The 21,002-nt window shown below is 38.2% G+C and overlaps 1 protein-coding gene across 6 annotated transcripts in view; it reads right to left on the reverse strand.

Annotated features, from left to right (window-relative positions):
- The window catches only part of STXBP5L (syntaxin binding protein 5L), a 184,617-nt gene extending 165,325 nt beyond the window's left edge, over window positions 1-19,292 (reverse strand). For all 6 annotated transcript variants that reach the window (XM_071433270.1, XM_071433268.1, XM_071433267.1 and 3 more), the window contains exons 1-2: window positions 19,104-19,292; window positions 3,150-3,247 (exon numbers count right to left, since the gene is read on the reverse strand). In XM_071433270.1, coding sequence (XP_071289371.1) covers window positions 3,150-3,247; window positions 19,104-19,292 — 287 coding nt within the window. The remainder of the gene's footprint in view (window positions 1-3,149; window positions 3,248-19,103) is intronic.
- Window positions 19,293-21,002: the final 1,710 nt, after the last annotated feature.

A 21,002-nucleotide genomic window follows, 5' to 3' on the forward strand; every position in this document is an offset into this window, starting at 1 on the left:
ACCTCAAAGGAAAAATGAAATTTGCTGTCTTTAGGACAAAGGTAAAGAATGACCAGATGCCAGAGCAACTGTTTCAGGAGCAGGGTTTTGGCCCTTTATTTGCAGACTTTGTTAGCTTGTGTTGGGTGTTGGTAGTAGGGATACTCCTCCATTGATAGTTTGCAGTGCTGGAGGTAGCCTACAGTTGTTTGAACTTCCTTGAGAAACCCACAGAGACTGTGAGGATCAGTAGAGCATAGCAACAACAATTCCCAGTGCTACAGAAGCTAGAGAGAGCAGTTGCATCTAAGCACCTTGAAAAGAAATCTAGGGAAAAAAAATTGACTGCCATATCAAAACGAACTTCCATCTCTGCACTCTAATGGCAGCTTATGAATAATACGCTCTATTTCAGGACAATTTAACATAGTCAACTTCAGTACTGCTGCTGGATCATTTGAAATGATCACCTGAAGGCCTGTTGTTAGACATTAATATTGAGACCTGTTAACTTGTGACCAGTAGAAATACCAATACCTTGTGAATCTTTCAGAAAGTCAAGGAAGCAACAATAACATCATGTGACTTGGACTCGTCATGGGAAAACTTGTTCTACATCATGACATGAATATTAAACATAAATTCAGTCTTCCCATCCTTTTCTGTTCCCTAAAGAAGAGATCCAAACCGATCTCTTCCCGATCCAAACCAGGTGCCTTTGGCACCAACAGTAAACGAACAAATAAATAAGGGGGTGAATTTTTTTGGTGGCAGCCAAGTAGTCTGTCCTTTCACTCCATCAACAGTACTGTTTAGAAGCACAATGTATGTATAGAAAGAATTCCCTTTTTCTTACATGACCTACTCATAGCAGAATGAAATTGTGCAGTTCTGTTAAATGGTATTTCACAGGATACTGTGGAAAACTCAGAGCCACTAAAACCTATATTTTCCTTAGTTTGCTAAAAAAACCCCACATTATGAATTGTACTTTCAGATGTAATACTTAATCTGTTACATCATTACTTGAATTTTGTTGCCTGATTTCAACAACTACAAACATCTGCAACAAGACTGGCTTAAATGAGTGGTGTTCTGGGAGTAGTCTTAGGGCCTGTTTCACTGCAAATTTATAAGTCCACAAGTAGGTTTTTTATGTAATATGTTCTGCAAAACTTACAGCCAAGTGAAGAAACCTCAGTTAAAATGAATAAATAAGTAATTCTTTTTATGGCACCCTCTGTCTTCAAAGCACAGTTTCCATTAACTCAGGGCTCAAATAAGCAAACCAGGCTCTCTGTGACTAAGCTGAGAAGCATTTATGTTATGACATATCTTCCAACAAAAAAAAAAAAAAAAATCAAATTCCCTGGTAATCCTACTGCCCTTGCTTGATTAAGATACTAGAACTGGTAGAAATTTTTCCATGAATGAGGTAGCAGTTTGCTAGCAAACAGGAGAAGAAATGTTAAAAGGAAGGACACTTTGAAAAACATTCTTTTCCCCTCTCCTAAATCTTTATAATCTATTTTTATAGAAAACATACAGAGAATTTTATATAAGCTTAGGGGTATAGCTATTTTTCCACTTCATGTTCCATTTCCTGCATCAGGAGACATGCAGGTTTAAATTAAGTCTACATGAACCTGTATTAATTCAGGCTCTGTACCTGAATTTTCCTCAAAGGAGGGATTTGTAGAGATAAAGGATGCCTAGCCAGTGTCAGCATCCTAGAAAAGCAACATTGCTGAGATGGAAAGAAGAGGTGGGCTCAGGAGTCAATCTTCTGCAAGGTCTTCCTACTTCTACCATGAAATTTCCAATACCCTCACTCTGAAGATATCAGTTAAGTTTCCAGGGACAAAGGCCCAGATTTTTAACCTTGCATACCTCTAAAAAGAAGAAGAAACCATGACTACTAGACTTGTACTTCCCAGAGGTACACAAATTCACAGACACTTTTCTTCTTTGCATTTGAACACGACATATTCAATCTACTTCACATAGGTACGAAATAAAGAGTAGAACTATCAAAGCAAAGCTTGTCACATAACTTGAGGTTTAGTTGAGTCTGGTGAGAAATTCTGGATCAGATAGAAATTGAGGCTTATGAAAATGCAACTGTTCAGACCAAGAGTACCCAAAAATGGAAGAACCAAAGTTTTAGTAATGTTACATGAGGCATAGGCTTGCTTTCCACAAGGAGATTTTTCTTACTTTGTAACCTGCCTTGGGTTCACTACATTTACAGTTACCTTGGGAACAGGGATAGCAAAAGAACCAGAAAATATTATATTGCTGTTTCATACAGCACTGTCCCCTATTTTAAACCCATAATTTATTTGGCTACAAAAAGTTTGTAAAAAACATTAGTTTATTAGTTCTGTATTCCGTAACTTTTAAACCTTCTTGTCTTTCTCCTTTTTTCCTTGTTTTATATGTATTTTCACTGAAGTGGAAAACATTGGAACCATGCCAAACTAAGAAAATTATTTAGAGAAACATTTTGAAATACATCACATTTAAATATTCTTAATTTTTTCTTTAATTTAAGCCTTCAAATTTTAATTACCTTGTAATTAAATTTATTCTGTATAGACTTCTAACTTCAAAAATCCTACTGTATTAAAAACAACATATAAATTGCTGGCACTGAAGTACCTTTATAATTGACAAAAAGAAATAGGCACTTTTATAGTGCTTCACCTTCTCCTCTGGGAAGAGATGAATTCTGTCCTAAAATCACCTATTTCCCACCATTCACTTGAAAGTGTCCAAATAATTTCATACACAGCCATCTAACTGCAATCTAACATTGGCTAACTGCATTGCAGCAATGAATTTATTTATTGCTAGCACAACATTCACTGCTTGCTCATTACCACTTTGCTGTCCACTTTTACTTTCATGCTGAAAAAGATCAATTCTGTTTTATCTTAACCAATATATGCCAAAAACATATGCTAAAAATGCAATGAGAAATTGTTCTTTGAACCCCTTAGGGACCTGGTTGATTCCTCAACAGCAGATCTTTTTCCAGTCTGTCTCATGGAGCAAAATGAAGTAGAAGGTAACAACTGTAGCCTTACCTGAGAGCTTGAGGAAGGTAATTCCCATCCCTGTATTACAAATACACAGAAATGGTGCAAATTCTGAACGAGAAAGGATACATTCGTATGGCTCCTGTTCTTGTTCCAATGGCCAGAATTTTCTGAACTGGGTCAAACGCTAAGGCGGTGGGTAGGTAAGGAAAACCATGGCGAACCGTCTGAAACAGAGCAAAGGAGCAAAGTGACTGAACTGCAACCACTGACAACAGCATGAATGCTTCATGCTTGTGTTTTTCTGTATGTTCTAGCATTTTCAATACATTTCAAGAGAGGTATTTAAAAAGATACAGTATTTCAAATACAGAGGTAAATTTTGTTCATATGAATTTCTAGTTATGCTTTTCACTCAGTAATATTTTAAATAGTTTTATTGCAACAAAGTAGATTGCAAAGTGTATGCTATTATACAACTGGTATATATTGCTGAAGTGGTATACTGAAAGATAACCTTGATATGCAGGGCAGCTGAACTGTAAACTGAAAAAAAAGACACATAATATGCTTTCAAAACACTCAGCCTCAACAGAACAGCTCCAGCAGAAAGAAATGGAATATGTCCAGGGGAAAAGATCCAATAAACCAATAAACTGAATCGAGTCTATGAGGTAAAAACCCTTAATATCAATTTAAAAAACAAAGACGCCAGAGAAAATGTTCTCAAAATGAGCAGCTGAACCACTCACCCTTTCTTAATCTTTATTTACAATACTGTGCTTTTAATTCTAATTTCTGCAGAGATACTTTGGGGAATAAATAAACTGAGCAAGATACAACACACCCTTGAAGACTGTCTCAGTATTTTAAGTTACCTTAACCTGGAGGTTATGACCAACATGACTTGCCCAATTCTTATGAGGAAGAACACTAACATAAGAACAAAAGTGAAAATAATAAGACACATAAAAAAACCCAAGACACATAAAAAAATACACATAAAATGAACAGTAATTAAATTTTTGTGGGGGGCTGCTTTCCTAAAAATGGACACAAAATGCTATTTTTCAGTATAAAAATAATGGTTTATATTATTTAACAAAATAAAACCTTGAACTCTAGGACTGACTCTTTTTTTAGTAAGTGGTTGGGTTTGGAGAGGAAGTACTTTGAACTGAATGAATTTTAACTTTTTAAGCTGTCTTCCTCTTCCTTGAAATTATCTAGTTCAAGAACTATGTCTGCTGAAGCATTCAGCAGTCCCTAAGGAACAATGTCAACAAAAGGGACTCCTTAATTGCAGACCTGTTGAGTAAAAGGCAGCTGATGATTCCACAGCTGTATCACTCCAGCTCCTCCATTACAGCTGGAAACACTTGAACTGATATTCACAAGCAGTTTGGGAACAACCAAATGTATGTTTTTCAGCAAATAACCACTTCCTTAAAAGAGATCTTACTTGTCTCATATATTAATTGCTGCTGATAAGGGAAGTTGTTTAAAGAATGTCTAATTATTAGTTTCTAGGCTGAAAAAACCTAGAAGCATATGCTACTTCAGTAAGCTGTAGAAAAGTAACTCACTTTTTATGTTAATGTAGGCATTTATCAAAGATCTCAATTCTGTATCTGGTTTGTTTTGGAGTTTTTTAACTTTCTAATCTTCTTAAGTATCAGGATTACTCAAATATAAAGTTTTTTTATTCTTATATCTAAGCTGGGACCAGACTTACACCCCCAAAAGTGGTTTTACCTCTCATGTCACAAAAATAGAAGCAACCATGGATTGTAGCATTTTCTAGTGTGTTGAACATGTAGCATTACTAATCTGCTATTATATTTGAAATTTCTGTATTCTGGTGAATAAAAATTCTTCCTTATCTGAAAAAAACTTTCTTTTCACCAATTGTCCTTTTCCAATTATTGATTTTAGAAATGCTGTCTATAATAAAGTTTGAAATCCTATCAGTTCCAGTCACAGTATGCTTCTCTGATGTTTAGCCATGACTGGAGTTTTCAGTAATATTTTTAAGATCTAAAAATGCAAAGATAAATATCTTTAAAGAGCTATTTGAATCCTTGTCTACATATTATGGATCTGCATTGTATTTTCAGTATTCTGCAATCTAGAGTCAGACTTCCCATTTGGAAATTTTAATTGGGTCCTGTATTTGAGATAGAACTATGTTTTGAAAGAACAGTGATATACATCTTTTCAGGATCATAGCTCAGTACAATTTTTGAACTCTAGGATTGACTCAAAAGTGTTCTTTCTATTTTGCAGCCATTTTCCAATTTTGAGTATTTAGACTAGTCCAAATTAGCAGTTTTTTGTGACTGCAAAATTCTGCCATTTGTAAAATTTTTTTAAAAAATTTGTTGAAATCCACTGAACATCCAAGTATATTACACCTTTCAATTAAAATATTTATATTTGTTGAGATTCCAAAAGAACAAAACCATTTTGGAAGGAAAGCCAAGTAATACAGTACAGAGTTAGGGCAGAAAAAGATGTCTCTATAACTGAGGGTTTGGCCCAAATTCGTGCAGCCTCAGAAATTATTCTGAAAATTAAACCTATTACAAAAGAACATGGAAAATCTTTAATACTCCAAACTCCCAGGTTCTTGTCCTCAGCTTTGGTGTAACAAAAGCTTTTTGGTCCTTTCTTTTTCAAAGGACTGTGAGAAAGATTGACATGAAAAGCCAGAGCTTGGAGTAGACTTTTCAGCTGTGCTTTGATATAGCTTGAGTGAACCTGAGTGTAAGGATGAGTAACAGTTCCAGAACTGTGGCTGGGCTTCCTTACAGCATTTACTAATACATATGAAAAAGAAGAGAAGGCCACAAAATTAACTTGATCCTAGAATGACAAAAAAAAAAAAAAATTCCTATTTTATCTGAGTTATATCCAGTAGGAACAACAGAGAACAAAACTATCAATGATGCTCAGAAACACAAAACAAAGCAGTTGGGGCCAATAGCAGGCAAAAGTAGAAGTATGGTTAAAAATCAGTCTGTGATCAAAGAAATATAAGGCGGCCTAACTACCCCAAATACCCCCAGAAAGAAGCTGCCAAGAAAATAAAAGGGAGAGAGAAAATCCAGACAGCAGATGGAGCCAGGACTGCTTTTCTCCACATTATCCAGCTTCCTTTAATGTCTCTTTTTTGGGCACGCTGTCTCTAGAGGCAGTCTGTGCTCCCTAGGACATACAGTTTCCGTGCAATATGCAAAACAATTTACTTGAAACAAAACAATTACAAATGCAGATACAATTTCAGCATAAATCTCTGTTCAGCTTAGTTATTTTCTCTTAAATTCTCTTCTAAATCATTTTAAGCAGTGAATTGCATGTATTTATCATTAAAGTAATCTTTACACAAACAATTTACCTAAATTAATATAGGAAATTGATTATTTGGGCTTGCTAGTAATCTACCAATGAACATTTTAATATCCTGTACAGAACATAATGGTCTTTTTCAGTCGAAAATACCATGATAGATTTCATTAGCTGAAAAAAAAAATTGCACTAGTACTAATATGCAATATCCAGTACAATTGTTCACAGGGTGCATAAGGCAATTCTTCAGTATAAGTTTTCTTAACGTTTATTCTGTGGTAGTTTATATCAGATTTCAAAGACACCTTTTTAATAAAAGTAATTATAACATTCTCTCACTCCAGAAAACAGAGAACTAGACAAAATTTTCAACTGTATCAACTAATAGAGTTTATAGACAAAAGTGTTTCTGAAAATTTGCATTAACTTAAAAATTGTAACTTTTCTACTAATATTTTATAGATACTCTGTTTCATTTAACAGAGACAGCAAAATTGATTTACTTAGGTAAATAATTTTTGAGAATATGTACATTTGCTAAAATTTAACTACATAGTCTAAACCTGTGGCTCAATATGTAGAATCTACTTCCAAATTGTCACCAACATGCCACATGCAAAAATGTCATTGAAGAATAATTGATTAATTTACAGAATAGAGGATGAAGTGTTGACTGAAACCTCTCCAGCCTCTATGTCGGAAATTAAAAAATGACAATGATTACAGCATTTTCCCCACTTCAATACTATTTTTAGTAATGTGGTGCTCCAAGATTGTAGTGATAAAAATGAGTGCTTACACAAATGAGCTGCCATGTATTATATCACTACAAGACCATGACATCCCCCATTTATGGATCACTGTGTCTGTAATCTCTGATTGGTAAGACTGATCCCTTCTCATTAAAAATGGAAAGAGGACAAGGTATCAGCAGGCTTCCAACCAAAGTAAACAACACAGGAGAGATAAATTTTTTATTAGTTAAATTTTCATTTTTCAAAGTAATGCTTTTTGTAAAAATCACAGCTTAGCTGCAATTTTCAAACCCAAGTTATTGATTCCATCTAGCTCTCAACCTCTAATAGGAACCAGACCTTCTAAGCATATTCACAGAATATTCTAAAAAATTACTTTTTTTTTTCTTAGATAAATATACCCACAGATAGTTCTTTTCCTTGGTGTAAAGCTAGAAACAGTCATCTGGAAAAAGCCATTTACAAAAAGGACTCTGGACCTGTAGACTGGGAAAGCTGATTGCTGTCCCTGACAAGATGATAAAATAAAGACTAACAGAGCACATAGATAAAGATTGTTGCAGAAGTCAGCAGAGTTTCTTCAATGGGAAATCATGTCTGACTAGTTCTCTCTAATTCTATGAAGCTGTCAGCATGCAAGTAAATAAAGGGAATATGAATATACATAAGTTTTCCAAAAGCCTTCCAATAATATTCCACTGCAATGTTATTACAGAAACAGAAGTGTCACGGGACTGAAGAAATTTCTTTGTGGACTGAAAGCTGGTTAGATCACAGAAGACAAAGGACAGAGTTTTATGGATTCTTACCAAGAAGAAAATTCACAAGTAGAGTTCTCCATGCTTGGACCAATTTTATTGATTGTCTTTAAAGACCTATAAAAGGTAATGAACCCTGAAGTCTCTGAGATCACAGCTAATAGTAAGCTCCTTTGGATAGTGAAATTCAGTACTACCAGTGAGCAACTCCTGAAAGACTTCATTAGAGTGACTTAAGTGGGCAAGAAGTTGATAAATGAGCTTCAGTGTGGATATATATAAGATATCTAGAAGAAAGAAAAATCTTAACTAGATCTGCACAAAGCTGAAATTGGAACTAGCATTTACAACTCCGCAAAGTAATTTTTGGCCATGGTTTTCATTCCTCTGAAATATTTGGTTTAATGTTCAACAGCAACCCCAAAAAGCCAAGTAATATTGGACATCAGAGCTGTTTGTGTTTGAAATAAAACTTTCATAAACAAGTGAGTGGGTAAGCTAAACATATTTGGCAAAGCCATGGAGACATTTAAAAGAAATTAAAGATTAGTTTTAAAATGGGGGGGAAATAGGACAAATTCATTGACATGATTGCTAAATTGATTTTAAAAGGACCAGCTAAAGATACTCCCTCTGACATATCAAATCCAGTGATGGTGAATGATGGGAGATTGGAAAGGGAATGGACTGCACAAAGTGATGTAATTTATTACCCTCCCTAAGTGACAATTCCGCTGCCACTGTCAGAGACTGACTGCTGGGAGATATGGACCATGGGTTTGTCTCAGCAGGCCATTTCTTATGAGCTTATTATCCTCACCAGTAGCAATGAAACAGAGAGGAAGAAAAAGGAGATCAGTATTGGTGGAGAAAAATACAGTAAAGAAAAAAACATGGAAAATGCGGGCACAAAAGAGAAGTGTTACTGAAATAGGAATATTGGGGCAGGAAGAAAAGATATGTTTAAGAAACAAGCAGAATTTCATAATATTCCCCTACAAAAACTTCTGTCATAGAAGAATAATACTTTTAGTAATAGGCAAATTTGGTTTGTTGTTTAATTTTTGAAATATGGAACTTAGTTTGTTATAAAATGTTACCTAATTAGCTATGGTAGAATTTTGAGAAAGTAGCTGTCCTGGACATAAAGCAGACTTCAAATACAGCCTGAATTTTAAAAGTTTCATTTCACAAATATTACACACTGATAATTATATGAAAAATAAGAGAGATTTTAGAGTATTTGAAATTAACTGACTTAAATATTATACATTTTTTGTACAATGAACATACAAAATTTTTTTTCTGTAAAAAAGATCTCTGCAGGTACTTCAGAGATGTGTTTTTCCACTGTCATTTTCAGTTCTGCAAGCTAGATGTTAGACTATTAAATAAGGATGGTTCTATTTAGATGTGATTCATATAGATACAAACAGCCAAGCGAAGCAAACCACAGGGGAAAAATAAGGCCCTCTGAATTTCAAAAAGCATTCTCCTCATGCTTGTCCTTTGAAATACACTGTTGTGTATCAAAAATACAAAATTAAAATTATTTAGATAGGAAAATCCACAAATAAAGAAAATCACATTATCCATAAGATTCATTATCCCCAGCTCAGGTGAGGTTGGAGGGGAACTCTGCAGACTGTCTGGTCCAACCCCTCCTGCCAAAGCTAAAGGGGTTGAATTTTAATATCACTTTCTGGATCTATTTAAATCAGTGCAGCTATGGCCAAGCAACTGCTTGGCAGCTGCACCATCCTGCTACAACCACCACAGCACTGAGTTATAACATAATAAGTTATGGGGTAATACATGAATATAACCATCCCAAGAGAGGCATTATGCCCTTTGGAGAAATCCCAAGTCCAAGGGAGAATGATGTATGCAAAATTCTTTCACCTCTTCCCTTCTTATTCTTTCTAAAAGAACTCTCCAAGTCCAAAAACAAACAAACAAACAAAAAACCACAATAAACCCCAGGCAAATATACAAAAAGGGAAGAAAAAATGAGAGCACAATGAAGGAATTGTACCCACTGTACAGTTAATATGGTATCACGTACTTCCCACTATTGCCATGTAAACTGGAAAGAAGAAACAGTGCATCAGCATATGGAGAAATATCTTGATTGTTCATAAAACTGTATCTACCCTTGTCTTTAATGGAGAATTATAAAAAAACCCCAACCCTAAACTACTGATTGCAAAGTTCATTTTGGCCTACCTACTTAAGCAAGACTTCAGTCCACCAAATGGAAAACCTTTATAATCAAAGTAATTCAAACAGCAGCTCCATTGATTTTGTCATTGCATCATTTAACTGTATCACTCTAGAACCTGACACAGGCTGGTTCAGAATATCATCTGCCTGATGGAGATCTGCTTCAGGGGCATGTACAAGAATTGCAAAATCATTCAACTTATCTGATGGCCCTGAAAGGGAAATATTTTGTCTTCACCGTGACTGTGGATACAGGGAATAAGATAATTTTGTAACTTTAATAAGAAATTAAACAAAAAGAAATCTGTTTTTATTAAGTTTACATCAGACCAACATAACAATAACACTAATTAATTTTGCATGACTTCCCATTTTTGGATTTTCTGAAACTTCACTACTTTAGACTAATTATGTTCTGTTATGGCTGATTGTGGTTTCTGCTCTGAAAAAAGAAGCTTCAGTTGATGCTTTCAAAATATTTTTGTTTTAAAAAATAAACCAGCCATACTGGGGGATTGAAAAAATGTTACTGCTGTGATAAAGTTCTTGAAGGGTGGGGGCTTTGGTCTGGGGAATGGCAGGGGAGGAAGCTAGAGAAACAGAGTGTTAAAACCACTTTGATACAAAGATAATCTGTATTATTGGTCTATTTCTGTAAAAATCTGTTTTGCGATGTAATTTAGCATTCTTGTATACAAATGCTATTACCAGATTTCATTACTGGCATTTACAATGTTGTTCACTATTTAATACTAATTCATAATTAATCTTATCCCACCTTCTTTCAGTATACATGCTGTATTCAATTTGAATTTTTTTTTCTGATGTTGAATTGAGAACTTAATCTGAAAATAACAGCCAGCATCTCACCTCACACAGGGTGAAGGTATATTCCAAATGAAATGCAGGTATTTTGTGGCAGGTTTTTACACTCTCACAGTAGTGAAATCCAGCAGATCCTGCACATCACTGTCCCCCTCTGCATTGCCTATGGAGCTACCAAGGACACAGCTCAGCCACCAATGAAGGATCCTAAGAACCAGATCTCTGTTTACATAACCACAGGCCACTTCTCCTGCCCTTGCCTCATTCGGGGAGCACTTCAAAATAGACATAGGGACAAACAGGAATAAAGCAGGGATCTGTGGACTCAGTAAAATCAAGTTTCATCCACAGCTACATGGAATGTATCTGTAACACAAGTGATGATGGACAGCTGTAACTGAGAGCACATCTCCACCCTGAAGGGATACAATAGATGGAACAGGATGAACGAAGCAGAGATGAGCATTCATTAATTTATTATTATTTACTATTTTTGTCATGTCCAGTGGATAACAGAGATCTTCTCACAGGAACTGTTGCAAAGAACACAAACAGAATAGCATTCATCCTCCTCACATGTTGTATAATGTCCAAAACAAATGTGAGGGAGGACAGGAACAAAATATAAGCAAACACTTCAAGAAAATAAAAATATGCAGTAAAGACTAGATTGCCTCACATATAGACATAATTGGATACTAGCTGAATAAGGGACCTGACTTCTGACCTCACAGCATTCTTATATAACAGACTTTTAAATGAAACAGAAACAATTATTTTTAATTTGTTGGATTCAAATTCTGCAAAAAAGACATGCTACCGTACACACATGCATCTACTTATACACACCACAGAATTCAGTAAGGCTCCTTCTGAGTCCATGCATTCACCAACTCAAAGACTTGAATATTGAGGTAGGGGTTTTTTCAGTACCATATACAACTTAACTTCAAAGGAGCCATAAAGAGTGCACCTCCTCAGACTTTGACCCTAGCTACAGGTGACAGATTGTGTCTAGTACTTTTTATTATTCATAGTCTTTGCTGGTGATCTGTTAGGAATGGACACAGCACTGCACAAAGATAACATCTTATTACATTTGAGCACACTTGCCAGCCATCTGTACCTAATAATGTTGCTTTCTCTCCTCTCCACAGATGCACATTACTTGTATTTCTAATCCTACAGTCCTCTAATTTTCCCCTGTAATGACTCTAACACACATTGTGACAAATTAATATACTCCATAAGCTACTTTCATAAGCACTTTTCCTTAGAATAGCCAACAGACCGCTATATTCATGTGTTAGTTCACTCTCTACTGCTTCCTTTTCTCAGTTTATAAAGTGAATACACTAACTTTTCATAGTATTTTCACAGAGACTTCAAAAAGTGTTTTGGGCATAAATCATACACCAGGGAGTATCAGATGTCTCAGAATAGGAAGCAGATATGACTGGATATTCATCTAAACAAAGTGAGAATGGGGTCTGTCTTGGATTTAGTCCAGCTCCACTGAGAACATCTGCATGTTTTACACAGAATATGTATTTCTATCTGGGAAAAAAAATCTTTATATTTTTAGCCAAAAACCTCTAAGTAATTTCTTGGTAATTTCTTTAAAAAATTAAGTGTAAGTATTTTTCTTCCAGAAGTAAGTTGGGGGCAAAGTGGCTTATGCAACCAAATTTTTATGTGACAGCTCCTCAATCAGAACACTGTGAGCCAACCAGTCTGAATTTCCTGTATCCCTCCTACAAGAGATTAAAAATTGCTTTTCCCACTGCAATAGTGAGAAAAAATCTCATTAACTACCTGGTGACCCTCTGGTGAGGAATAATACAGCCAGTGTTCCCACTAGAGTTGGAGTTGTTTAGCCTGGAGAAGATTAGGCTCCAGAGACACCTTAGAGCACTTTCCAGTACCTAAAGGGGGCTAAAATAAAGCTAGAGAGGGACTTTTTACCTGGGGAAACAACTTCAATTTGTGTCCCATTGTCCTAAAAGAGAGTAGATTCAGATTAGATATTTGGAAAAAGTTCTTTATTGTGAGGGTGGTGAGGCACTGGCCCAGGCTGCCCAGAGAAGCTGTGGATGCCCCATTCTTAAAAGTGTTCAAGGCCAGGTTGGATGGTGCCTTGAGCAGCCTGGTCTGGTGCAAAGTGTCTGTGCCCATGGCAGTGGGGTTGGGACTGGATGATCTTCCAACATCTATGATCCCATGAATTAAGAAAAAAACCCCAAAAAACTACCAAACCAACAACTAAAAAAAACACCCCACTTGAAATGGGACACAAAATTAGAGCAAATATCTTAACCTTTATGTTTCCCTTTGTGAAATCAAGAGTTGAACTCAGTGATCCTCAAGGATCCCTTGCAACTCAGGTAATTCTTTGATTCTTATATTGTTAAAAATGCAAGGTCAACCATAAAAAGCAAAACAAATAAATACATGAAATAAGTTAATCTATGCAGTATGAATTTGTTCTCCTCTTGTAGGTATTAATTAAATTATCTTCTTCTGCCATTGTACAGTGGAGCCAGAAATCCATCTGCAGTCATTTGAGACAGAAAGGAAATTCAGAGTCATTCTGGCTATCTAAGGTGGGCATATAAAAAGAACAACTAACCTTAAGATCACGCTGCAACTGTGCAGAATATGTGCAACAGAATGTGAACACAATGGGAGGCCCAATGGGAAGATGTGGGATAAGTTAAATATGCTAAAAAGAAAAACAGATGCAAAGCAGGTCAAGCTGGAAACTCAAAACAGAGGACCCTGAACATTTTGGATTTTCTCTGGCATCTATACTGCAGGGATAATATAATTTCCATCTCACAGAAAGATTATGAAGGTCAATTCATTAATGTTTATAAAGCTTTCAGAACTACAGTGGTGAGCACTTCTGTTGGAAAAGTCCATGGGGAACTTAATATTCAGGCATGCTCTGAGTTTTAAGTATGCAAAGAAATATTGAAGTACTTTCCTATGAGCAAACACTATTTGTTCTGCTAAATTAAACCTATAGAAGAAATATGGGATCATGTAATTAAAAGTTGTCTGTGCAAACAAAGGTATTTAAGAAATGTGGAACTTTTTGAGTTCTTTATTCAGCAACCTTAAAGGTCTGGAAATAATTTTGAAGATGTAATTGCATGAGTTGGCCATGAAGGGTGTGCATTACTTCATTTAGGATTAATAATACAAAAATGCAGATATTTGCACAAAAAACCCCAAGCAAGTAAATCCAGTTATACTACTAGGGGCACCTTAAAATCTTCAAAATTCTTTCAAAAGAAGCTTTTTATGTGCTATGCTCTTTCCCATGGGTAAGTCCTATTTCTAATTAATACAAACACTTAAAAAAGAAGAATAGATTATGCTCATCACAAATTTCACAAAATTACTATATTCTAATTTAGAAGTGTCATTTATGACTCTGTAGTTTTAAATAGAATAGGGTTCTGCATGTAACTTTAGATCCAAACTCTGGTATAGAGGAAAAAAAAATTCCCCACACTATTTTATTTACCACTTAAGTATTAAATGAACTCTGAGAACTTGCAAGTAAAAGCTCATGCTAATTTTAAAATGGGTTTTCACTAAAATGTACCATTTTCCAAACATTTTAATTTTTGCTCTCTGTATGACCTTAGCAAGGAAACAAGACAGATTAACCAAACAGCTCAAACTGACTAAAACACTGTCGATAGCTTATAACAAGGTTTTTTTCATTTTTAATACTTCATAATCAAAAATGGGCTCCTGCAGCATTGTGCTTAAATTGCCATTCCAAAATTCATCCTCTCTCTGTCATCACTGAACTACAGTGTCATGTTGCATTTGCAGCTAAAGTACCTACTTGGCTGTTGTCAGAAGGATTGCATGTTTATCTTCATAGGTTGACAAAATAAAGTATTATAATCTATAAACTCTCAGAATTAAAATTTAAGACCACCTGATAGGAAATCCAGATAATTAAGGTATTTAACTTGGCTATTCCTGGACTGTATCTTGAAGGCCTGTTTTTGCCAAACGTAAGCAGGATTAGGAAGGCACAATTGCAATTGGCCATGGGATTCCATATCAATTTTAACAAAAGCCTAAAACTGTTCTGGTCTCCATGGGTTTTGCAAAAAGCCTGGGTAATGAACATACTGAAAGTATGACTATACTATCAATATTAACAATACAGCAAGAGTTAAAGGATGTTTATTGTGTTGCAAGACTACCCAGTAATAACACTGAAGACCAGTTTGGAAAAGAACATAAATCTCATGCTTTGGGGTCTAAAGGTAGTCCATAACCATTTGGGAAGAAATTCTTTGAGAAGATTAAATTGCCAGTTCCTGGACCTTTTCAAGGGTACTCAGTTGCTGCCCACAGCAAAAGAAAATGTGTTAGAGTAGATTAATTGTATACCTGGTAAAGTACAACTGTTACTGTGCTCTTAACTGAGGTCTTGATTTCAAAGTTATTAACCTCACGCTCTACAAATTCAATTCAACTCTATGATTGTTCTCCAAGAAAACCCTGAGTAGTTCTACATGGGAGACCTGTTTTCATGAGGAACAAATACTTCACATACCAAAAAAATGTATATCTTCATTCTTACTCAGTTCTTCCCAACTGTGTCATCCCCTAACAAGCAACCTTCTGAAAAAGTAATAAAATCACTCTTTTCTCATTTTATGTTCCATTTGCTCAAAGTTCTAGTTAAATGATTTAAAACATCCTAACTGTGAGCTTCTCACTTCCTTTATTAATAGCAGATCTTTCTCCAGTGCCATATTTTAGTTTCTGGATGGTCTGGACAAACACAGGTGAGCCTAAAAATGCTTGCGAGAGAAAAAGAAACAGCACATATACAGAGGGAAAATACAAAGAACCAAACCCAAGGAAATTAAGTCTATCCCAATTAAATTAACATAGACTTTAGTAGCATATTCTACTGGATCATGCCTAGTTTTAGGACGATGCTGCTATCTCACATATTCAATTCAAGTAATGTGAACTATAATCAATATTTTCATTATTTGCACCTGGATATCAAATCCCAAGAGCAGCCCCTAGATGCAGTCTAAACTGTACCTCAGCTTCCTGCTGTCACAAAATAGGTAAGACAATATTTCACATTGCTTGATACTTTGAAAATGGTGCCACTGATTTATTATTACATCTACCAACATATAAATTTATCATGCTTAAAACAGGACATAGCTATGTCATACAGAATAGTTTCAAGAATATTTCATTCTTTCAATATGGAAGATCACATTAATGATTTAAATATAAAGGCCAAAAGTAACTCATTGAGAGCATCTCAGTGTAAAATATTCAGTTTACTTCTGTTAAACTCTAATCTGTATCTCAAAAAGACACTGTGGTCATAACCAATCTAAAAATGCCACAAAATGGAGAGCTGGCTTTCAAGTGTGTTACAAATGAAAGCAGGAGTGTTGCCGTTCAAAACAGCATTCTGCTAGAGGATTGGATCTGTGTTTTCAGTCAAGCAGACCTCCCACTAACTTCAGAAAGGCAACTTATTTACATAAAAAACTGCAGGGAAAGGCCCTTTAATTCTTAAGTATGAGTCAGCTTTTATGTTTCCCTTCTAAACGAGGATTTTTATAACCAGCAAAGAACGGAAAACCAGTCAGAGGTGCTACTTAGGCTGCTAGCCCAGATGCCTCGACCCTGCAGATAACAAACCCAAATTGCCATTAGCTTTACCCAGTTCTGCCTGCAGCAGGATCACAGATCCTTGAATATGCAGCCCGTGTAACTTATGTAACTGAACATGCAAATACCCAACTGAAATACCAGAGGTGCTGCACAACAAAAGCTCAGGGAGGACGGAATTTGGGTTATGTGTGTGTGGTGTACTTTTAATCCGATGCAGACTGACCGAGGTACAAATTCTGGCAGGGCTCTGGCCCCTGGAGCAGGCAGGGGGAAGCTGTGCCTGCATCAGGCCCCACTGCCCCGGCTCCCTTGCAGCAGCACAGGGCCCTCCCAGCTCCTGGGGCTTCCTTCAGCCACGCTCCAGGTGCTCCTGAAGTGCGGCAGAGCTGCTGAGATGGAGCCCGTGGAATAAACACTGCGGAGTGTCGGGAGCACATGAGCACCCAGTGGCTTGGAAGTTTGCTTTGGGCATACCTTTGTATCTTGGAAAAAGGAACCTGGTATTTTGTGTACCACAGACTTCTGCAGTGACATACATTCATAAGCAAGCGCTGCTGCAAGCAACCAAAAGGTTTCCTACACAAATATTTACTTTGTTGAGAACATTTTAACCTGAGAGCTAAGACAGGCAAATATTAGCTACTGAAATCTTCTTCAAATGACATATGCCTTTACACATATTCCAAGTAGATCTATCAAGGACATAACAGTAACTGTCTTCAAGTAATATCAAAGCAAACAAGAGAAATAATGAAGACTAGGAAAAAAAAATTCATTTCATCTTATATTGCTTACTTTCACAAATATGCCATATTTGTGAAAAATTTGCCACAAAATAAGAATATATATCTCACTAAATACAGATCTTTGTCCTTATCACATGACTTAAACATGAAAAAACCATGCTGAGTTTTAGCCTTACCTAGAAATCTCTGAATAATGTACCTTGATTGTTTGTGTTATCTTTTTACTGACATGACAAAAACCAGAAATCACTCCAGAATACCTGGAGCTTCACAAAATGCTAAATTACTGTGTACCCAAGCAAAAGTAGTCAAATCCAAGCCTGGCAAGCAGGTATGATTCTAATGCACTCATCACTGACACTCTATTAAACTACAGAATCATTTGAGTCAAAAGGCTGGAACCTGTTGTGGTTCAGGATGACAAAGAACTATAAGAAAAAAAGAATTAGTATTTTGTAGAACCTATCTAAAGGTCTCTGAGTCTTTAAGCCATAGGGGCTCATTCTTTTCCCCTTGAACTCTGGAAGAGTTTTGACACCAGCTGTAGCTGCAAGCCAAACAGAATTAGAAACATGGTATCTGAGATCAGGGAAGCTGTGTGTTTCACAAGGACCAGATCTGCACACAAAATGTCTCATAGGCTTGTCTTGGTTATTTATATTTCTTTCTTCTTTCCAAACACAAAAAGTAATAATGATGTGCTGGAGTTGACTGTCACCTATATTTCAGATCAATTTGTATCTGTTTAATAAAAGTATACTTAATAGGTGAAGTCCATTTACTCCTAGTAATGCAAATTGCACTAATTAAAAATTCTGGTTTTGAAGCTTCTAATCAAAACAAATAAGCAAACAAAATTTCTAGTAAAGCCACCAGAATTCACATAAAACTGACAGGTAATAGTAGAAGACGATAATCTCCTTTCATATTTTGTCTTCACTACAAAAGTATGATTTTCATATTCCAGAGTTCATCAGAAGTACCAAATAGTTTGTTCTGTTTTACAGGTGCAAGTATTTAAAACCACCACTAAAAGCTTTGTTGCAGAAAACAGATACAAACCAAAATACATACAGGGATATCTTATACTTTCTACTCATAGAAAATTCCCACTTAAGGAAGTGATCAACACATTAAAAACCAGAACAGATTTGGCAACTTTTGGTATTTATGCTGTCCCACTAAGTTTGCTATCATGCAATCAGAAACTTCAGTACTAATGGTAAACAGCCACCTTGAATCTACATCCAGCTCCTCACAAATAATTAAGGTCCTGGGTTCAGTAGTCACTGCATTTTTTTTTATTTCTAGCTTGTGCCTTTTTCTTGAAATAGAGAAGGAAAAGCAGGGAGGATGAGAAGAGAGAGGAGGGGAAGTAGATGCATACAATCTTCAATTTCTAATGACTTGTAAATGTTATCGGTACTAGCACCAATTGATGTGCTTTCCTGTCCACAATCCTGTCAGCCGTTTGGGGTCCAAGTGTGAACTTGGAATTCAGCCCTGAGTGCTGAAATCAACATTTCTACGAATTTACTGACCACCCCAACTCTGCAGCAGGAAGAAAAAAGCATCCACTGGATCTCTGTCTTTTCATTCCAAAGTCCTTATACAACCACTGCAGTTCTCAAGTAAAACGCTTATTGGTATCATATTACTACCCCCCCCCTCCCCACACACACACACCCCCCCACCCAGGGTAGATTTTATTATTTCCATAGAAAATAAAAATACAGCTTTTACCTTACAGATCTGAAAATAATCTGAAGTGAGCGTCTCCTGGATCTCCTCTCTGGGTGTCCCTGCAGCTCCCGCAGTCCCTCCTGGGTGCACGGAGCCACCAGCCCCACTTCCACTGCCACCGCCACTGCTTCCAACAGGGGATGCGGCAGTTAAACCATCCAAAACTTTGCGAAAATTAAATTTCTTCATTTTGGAAAAATATTTAGGAAGATTTGAGGGGGGAGAAAGGATGTGTCGTAACACATTCAGCTACATGTAGCGACCGAGAAAGTCTTTAATGGTCCTCTGAGTGAGGCAGCACTTTAAGTCTCTTGTACCAAACAGAATGTCAATATTAGGTATAATTGATCGAAAAATACAAAGGCTTCATTTTGTCAGACGCAAAAGCTACCTGGGATGGTCCTTTCCAAAAATAAATAAATAAATAAATAATCCACAAGCAGCAGGACTAAGATTTACGTTCAAACAAGGAACAATGGAACAACCGCCATCGGGTTCGCTCGCAAAATCCACATTTAGCAGTGGTCAAAACAGAAAAGTAAATAAAAAATTCAAGCCGGCATCCAAAACAGTGGGATCCATCCCTCTACCTTATCTGCCTAAGATCTGCCTTCGGCACTTGATTATTTCAGCAAAACTACCAAAATGCGTCTACATTCAATTGCCCCTTCCCCTCAGAACCCCTTGGAGCCAGGGGTATCTCTGCCCCTGAGGTTTCCGCGGAGCGGATTCCCCGCTCCCAGACGCGGGTGCGACTCCTGTTCCCAGTTCCCTGCCCACCCCAGCAAATGCCGGCAGCCGCTGCCGCACTCGGCGCTCCTGTCTCTCCCCTCGGGCTCCACAGCGGGCTGCGAGGTGCGGGCTGCGAGCCCCCTCGCTCTCCTCGCCGCCCCGGCCGCCGCTCCGTGAGGAGCGACGGCAGCGAGCGACCCCCTTAAGCCAGTCCGGCCGTCCCGGGCTGACCACCCGTCCCGTCCCTGCACTGACGGACCCCCGCCCGTCCCGATCACCGAGCCTGTGCCGCTGCCGTGCTCTCCCCCGGAACCGCTTCGGCGGGACCGGGCTCCCTCGGGCGCCGGGGGGGACGCGGGGCGGGGAGGGGCAGGTGAGGAGCGGGGCAGGTGAGCGGGCAGCGGAGGGTGGTGGTGGCGGCTCCTGCCCGCCCGGCGCGCTCGCAGCCGTTCTCCGAGGTACTGAAAGCTCCGCCGGAGTCAGCCGCAGCTCCTCCTCCTCGCCTTCCTCCTCCTCCTCTCTTTCCCTGCCTCCCGCCCCCGTCCGCCAGGCCCCGCCTGCCGCAGCAGCGCGCAGTCCGCGCCCCGCCTCCGCTGCCGGCTGGGCTGTGGGCGGGGGGGAGGGCGGGGAGACGTTAGTGACTGACAGGCACGCGCGCGTTCCTATCCCTTGCTGCGGGCCGGCCGCGGGAACGTGACTGGCGGGCAGGGCAGAAGGGGCGGCTCCAGACAGGGAACGAGAGATGTTTGACGGCCCCCGAGATCCGCAGCCTCTGATTGGAGCGCTGTGAGGATGGGCGCCCACTCTCACCAATAGAGGCGCAGTTCCGCGACGCCCGGCCCCCCAGCCCGGCGGGATGGGCGGGGCCAGGGGAGCCCCCGCCCCACTGCGGCGAGAGCGGCAGCGGCCGCGGAGCTGCTGAGGGGAGCAGCGCCGGGGCAGCGGGGCTGGAAGGGAACAGGGTTTATGGCGGTGGGGGGAACTGAAAGTTGGTGTCGCAGTTTTAGCTGCGTGCGGGACGTCGAACAGACCCAAAATTCGGCATAAAGTTGTGTCAGGGGAGACTTGGGTTGGATATTAGGAAATGGTTCTTTCACCCCGAGGGTGGTTGGGCACTGGAACAGGCTCCCCAGGGAAGTGATCATAGCACCCAGGCTGACAGAGTTC

Source organism: Agelaius tricolor, unplaced genomic scaffold (genome assembly GCF_023055355.1).
Source record: "Agelaius tricolor isolate 1412-34295 unplaced genomic scaffold, bAgeTri1.0.p SCAF_9, whole genome shotgun sequence".
Lineage (NCBI taxonomy): Eukaryota > Metazoa > Chordata > Aves > Passeriformes > Icteridae > Agelaius > Agelaius tricolor.